We start from the raw sequence: 6,067 nt of genomic DNA on the forward strand, positions 1-6,067 counted from the left end.
TACTTTGAAGAGGGTGTACATACAAAAAGACATGTCGGTGTAAGTAAACTTGAAAAGTGATCATACGAGTTTTATTTTTCTGAAGCTATGGCTACATGGAAGCAGGTGAGATTATTGAACAACATAAATGGGTACATATAATTCATTATTCCGTGTGTCCTGGAATAGATACCTGAGTTCTTAAATAGCGATGGAAATATACATATCAATTGATCCATGTTGATTGCTTTAACACGTTTAGGAGGCCTAGAGAGTGATACTGTGAGAGATTGAGAGAAACATTATAGTTAAATGGATTAGTTTAGTCCATATCATACTTATAAATATAACCCTGGAGCTTTTAATAGTACAAGATGTAGACATAGAACACCATATCAATTATATTGTTAATTGGGATTTTTTGTTATTATTTGGGATACATATTAACTTTTGCTATCATTATTTGGGGCATAGGACGCATATTAACTTTTGCAACCGATATCTGGAGCATAGGATGAATATTTGTTTATTTTGTGTTTTCTTTTTAACTACCTTTATTAAAGAAGTGTTCATGCTCACATTTTTTAGTTTTGGTTCCTTTGAACTGCTCCTCTTTTGCAACTTTGTAGTTGTAGGTCAAGTAAAAGTTTGGTACTAACCTAATAAAGCAGATATTCAATGTCGTTAGCATCTTTGTAGTAAAAAGTAGTGGAGCAAACTGATATTTTTGTAGTCGTTGAAGGCTTAATTTGATTTCGATCTTGATACTATTGGTGAATAAGGTTGTACCTTAAAATTTTCCCTGACTTGCTATTTCGAATGTGAGCTGCAGAAAGTGTGCGATTGCGAACTTTGACATGCTGTTCGTCATGTTTTTCTTGCTTGCAGATGATCATCAGAGGACACCAACTTTGTAAGAAACACATATAAAAACCTTTAAAATTGTTAATGATTATGAGGTACCTGGACTTGGTAAGCACTCTCTGCACACATCAAACCATTTTCGCTCTTATATATGTACATTTTCATTAATGAAAAAGGTGCTATGCTTTGTCTCATTTTAAAGTTCTGTAGTTTGGTATGGATTACTGCATATCTGGGAATAATTGGAATGTTATGTAGCTCATGGTTCGTGCTATTAAAAAGAATAAAAATTAAGCGTTAAAAGAAAAAAAACGTGGCATATAGGTTCGCATTGCTGCCTAATTTTCATAAGCATGGAATTTTCTGTCTGCAAATTTTAGAGGTAGTATGGGTACGTATTCATATGCTTATATTAAACAAACGACTACAGTGTTAGCACCATATTTTCTTATTATAGTAGTGGTTAGTCAGTTTGGTAATACCAAATAAACATGAATTTTGATAAATTGGATCAGGAAATCTACTCATAATTTTAAATCAGTCTTTTATGGCAGGTGTTTTAAAAATTTATGTAATGTACATAACTCCTTATACCAGCACGTTCCGTCTTAGCTCAACTGGTAGAGCGCGTGGCAATCTGCCTTGAGTTATGGGTTCGATTCCCATAGATGGAAATCAACATGAAAGGATAATCAGCTGCATCAGTTTTACAATATTAGGTTGTCCTTCCAATACGTTTGCATGGTAAAGTATGTAGGAGAACTAATTCATTTAGCACAACTGTAATGCTAACATGAAGGTAGCTGATTTCCGGAGACTGTGACACTGTGTAGAGGGGTATACACCTGTAGGAGTATATTATATTAATTTATAAAAAATGTGCGGCTATAAGTTTGTAAACTATTAACTAGCAATTCTTTCCTTTCTGAATCTTCACAATTATCTTCACAATTCAATAGTCATAATTATAAATTTCATTGTTCCAATGCAGTTGTTGGCTATTAGATGTACGTACTGAAGACAGATTTTAAACTTTTATGGTTGCTTCAATGAAGAACATGAATTAAGATTCCTCTTAGAATTACATTCTTTCATCCAAAAGTAAGTTGGATAGCCATAATGTTAATATATATCTTTTGTTTACACTTTAATCTAAGGCATTCGAAGTTTAATGCAATGAAGTTTTGATTATTATTATACTTTGGTTTGTTTGTGTTGGGTACCATATCTGTTGCAGGTCTGTCGCGAAACTTTGGTAGTCTTCTGCTGTGCACAATTACACATACACATATATAACCAAGACTGATTATTGACATTTAATCATTGTAAGCTAATTTTTTTTTTTGGTCCCTGAAAAGGAAATTTTTTCTTACCACATACCAGGACTCGAAAGAGCAAAAATTGTGCAGAAGTATAAATAACACCTGCTACTGCCACTAACCCTAACTGCTCAGGTGTATGTCGACATTAAAGTTGGCAGTAGTTGCCAAGGAAAGTTGATTTAGCAGCCACAACGTGTTAGTACAAGGATGCGAGACGTATACTATATATGCAAAGACATTTGGATGGATATTACGTGGATAGTGACACACCCATCTTAGTTCAATGATGCATCCGGGAAGTTCAGGAAATGAACTGGGAATAAATGTTTTCGTTAGAACTTATAAAATCAAAGAACTCATTTTACGGATACTTGCAGTAAGACATCCAATTTAGGCACATGGTTTTGAAGGACATGGTGGGGAAACACATTGCTGCAAGGGACAAATCAATGTTTTGAGATTAATATCATGCCAATTCCAATTGGGAAGTATGGTTTCAGCTGCAGACGTTCTTGAAAGGCTGAAGCCTTCCTACTGAGGCAGCTCATTATGGTGTTTTAGAAGTTTTGCGATGATGATAAGTGTTGGCAGGGTCATTTCAATTAATTCTGTTAGATATCGTCCTGTGGAAAAAAGAAATTGTCACAAGCAAAAATATTCTGTTTGATACGATTAAAAATGTAAAAATTTATAAAGTATCAAACATTCTACGACCTCTACATTTTCGCAGATACAACCATCTGATCTGCAAGTAGACACTCTGGGAGAGACCCGTCTCTTCATTTTTCAGCACCAATTACACCACAACTAACTTAGCCCCGTGCAACGCACGGGTAAGACACTAGTTTTTATGAAGTCTAAACAACGGTTCACTACTTTTTGGGATATTAGTAGTGCTAAACAACAAATTCATATTTATTTTTCAGTTTAGAATTATAAGTTTGTGTAATCACCCAAATGAGACAGCCAACTTATATGTTGATAATATGAAGTCTCAATGACGCATTGTGTTCCAGTTCCCCGAGCCTCTCACTGGAAACAGAACACTCTACAGTCTGGAACCGGTAACCTAGTTTTACAACAATGGCAATATACGTTTGCAATTCCAGATTGGACTTCCCATATTATAAAGTACTACAAGTTAGCAATTTCCGTCGCGTTTGTTTTTTCTCCATTCCCATGGCTTTTCTGGGTTCGGCGACGCCCATAATCCAACCTGTTTAGCTCTAGCCGCATTCTCCCACTAATTCCAGCAACAGTCATTTGCAATATGAGTACAATTAGATATGGTTGGTTTGGAGATAAATCGAATATTTTGGATCTAGGAGAATTCATCTACTAACCTTTATGAGTTCAGGGCGCTTGTCATACGCTGCATAATGCCATGCACACCCTTTCTTGAGCATCACTTCCTGTAGGATGGGAAGGTAATATATGAAAAATCAGAAACAAGAATGACATTTGGAAAGGAAAATCGAAGATGTTCGGTCCCATGAATCTAACCAAGAGAACCGCTAGTATGTGATGTATATGTTGTTACCTGTACAAATTTTCCATTGCAATGAATGTCTCCTACAACTCGACCGTAACGATCCTCAGTATACACGTGAATTATCAAACATTTGCCTTGAACCAGCTTAATAAGTTCTTGCTTGGCTTCTTGTCCAAACGGCATTTTACTCTCTGGGCAATCAATTCCACTGTTTTATGATTTAATAAAAACGCTCCACAGACGTTAGAACGATATCAATATGGACACCCTCAATTCTAAGTAGTAATCAAGTAAGGTCATACTGTGTTTACCTCAATCTAACGCGATACTTTTTTGCAAGGATATCCTCATCGTTGGAACCAGGTAGTACTCTACGCATAACAAGAAACCCATAAATAAGAGCAAATTGCAGTGATAGTTATAGCCGAGGAAACACATTAAGTTGGAAGGAGCAAGACCTATAACCAGCTTCGATAATGGTCTTATGAAGTGCATCTGCCTTTGGGTAATCCTTGGACGCACGTGCTTTCGCTCGTTGTGATGCTGCAACTCTTACAGCCTTGGGCACACTTGGTGCTTCTCTAGGGTCTGCAGCGCTAACATAGACGGTTATGGTATCCCCATCAGGAATAGCTTTTGCATCCACCTAGTAAACATATGTTAACATTGTGAAAAATTAAATCAAAAGAGGGATCAGGAATTAAATTTTAAGGAATATGATCTCACCGGAAGTGTATGTAATTCAAACTTCACTCCTTCAGGTAGTGAAGTAGGATTTACCACGACAGGATCAGGACTTTCAACCTGCGGATTATCTTGAAGCGGAAGTCCGTAAAACTTCAACAATCCCTACACCAAAAACAACCCGGCCTTTAGCATTTTTATTCATCTAAAGGCTTCACAATAGCATAATGTCTATAGACATCAATGTATATCATACCTCTACATCATCCTTTTTGTGATGCTTCAAGGTCTGAATGACAAGTGCAGATACTTGTTCCGGTGTTTCCGGCGCTGGTTTTGCTTCTTGCCATGTCTGCAGTAGTTTGGTGTACCTTCAACATTTCAACAACAATAAATTCAAACTACAAATGTAATTAAGTTTAAGTTTATTTAGATCAAATCCTAAATTCTTGATACAACTTAACCCAGTAGACGACTGAAATTCAATAATAACACAATAGGATTGAACTTGTACCAATTAGCTTGAGCTTTCTTTGATGATACAACATGCTGACTAAGTCCTTCAGGAACCTATTAAAACCAAAATAAAAAAACTAAATTAGATGTTAATTAAAATTATAATTACCAAAAACAAAGAGCTAACTACTGAAGTACTGATCATATCTAAATTGCAGCTATATAGCTTCTGAATTGTACCTCAGATGTGAGCTCAAACTGATTTAGATCATGAGCTAGAGCTGAAACACCAGCAGTAGTATCTGTGGATGAAGCACCATGTGAATGATGATGATGAATTGCTTCATGAGCTAAATACCTTATAGCATTTCCCATCCTCTTTTGTGAAAATCAAACAAGAATTTGGAGAAATTTATAAAATAGAAAGATAAGAACGGAATGAATGAATACTTTGAAATTAGGAATGGGAGAAATTTATAAAATAGAAAGACAAGAACGGAATGAATGAATACTTTGAAATTAAGAATGGATGGGGATTGAAAGATTGGTGGGATATTTTCACAGCTAGAGAGTTTGACTTAAGTAACCAATTCATGAGAATCATTTTCAACAGATTAAGTAACCAATAAGACAACCCTTTGGCACGTCTCACCGTATGATTGAGTTGCATGTCCTTATTAGTCCTTGACGTAAGAAAGAGTCCTCCATTCATTAAGTTGGGAAGTAAAACACTGTGGCCACTTGGGCCATCGGTTGTAACCATAGGTCGACATAAGACCAGTCATTCATGCATTTTAGTCGTGTGTCTTGTGGTAGCTAAAAAAAAGGACACTAATTGACAACTCATACGACTCGGAACACAGAGATCGGTGAATACGGATCCTGATGTGTATAGATACAAATGTCCAAACAAGAACAAGAATTTCCAGGAACATATCGAATATTTCAAAGAATTAATTAATTATGTAATTAGAAAAGAACAGTATATTACATAACCCCCAGTGCCTTCTTAGTGACAGCATAATTAAATGTGTCCGTTAATTAAGTTTAAAAACATTCGGCCAACCCGGTGGCAAAGGCGCCGCCCCATCTGCTATGATGCTTGCTTGTGATTAAGGTTTTTGATTATATGGACGGTTTATATTAGAGGATACTTACCCATACACAAGTAAGTTGGATAGATGCTTCAAAAGAAATGTAAGCTGGACTAATTTGTGGTTAAATATGAAAACCAGGTAATTTGGGTATTGATAAGACCATTCACTATTTC

The 6,067-nt window shown here is 35.9% G+C and overlaps 1 protein-coding gene across 1 annotated transcript; it reads right to left on the reverse strand.

Annotated features, from left to right (window-relative positions):
• Positions 1-2,832: 2,832 nt before the first annotated feature.
• On the reverse strand, positions 2,833-5,360 carry LOC113329043 (uncharacterized 38.1 kDa protein-like). The gene is made up of 9 exons (XM_026576016.1): positions 5,038-5,360; positions 4,856-4,911; positions 4,598-4,712; positions 4,384-4,506; positions 4,116-4,303; positions 3,969-4,028; positions 3,706-3,865; positions 3,509-3,577; positions 2,833-3,408 (listed from the first exon to the last, which is right to left on the reverse strand). Exons 1-9 carry the CDS (start codon positions 5,170-5,172, stop codon positions 3,307-3,309), a joined length of 1,008 nt encoding a protein of 335 aa, XP_026431801.1. The 5' UTR covers positions 5,173-5,360; the 3' UTR covers positions 2,833-3,306.
• Between the last annotated feature and the right edge of the window lie 707 nt (positions 5,361-6,067).

The sequence above is a fragment of the Papaver somniferum genome, unplaced genomic scaffold (assembly GCF_003573695.1).
Source record: "Papaver somniferum cultivar HN1 unplaced genomic scaffold, ASM357369v1 unplaced-scaffold_115, whole genome shotgun sequence".
NCBI lineage: Eukaryota > Viridiplantae > Streptophyta > Magnoliopsida > Ranunculales > Papaveraceae > Papaver > Papaver somniferum.

Bases quoted from the DNA above. Each gene is read 5' to 3' on its own strand.
- LOC113329043 (XM_026576016.1), bottom strand. From the start codon at position 5,172: ATGGGAAATGCTATAAGGTATTTAGCTCATGAAGCAATTCATCATCAT. The intron at 4,507-4,597 runs GTATGATATACA...TTTTTGGTGTAG, and splicing joins ACAAAAAGGATGATGTAGAG to GGATTGTTGAAGTTTTACGG. The intron at 3,409-3,508 runs GTTAGTAGATGA...TGCTGGAATTAG, and splicing joins AGCGCCCTGAACTCATAAAG to TGGGAGAATGCGGCTAGAGC.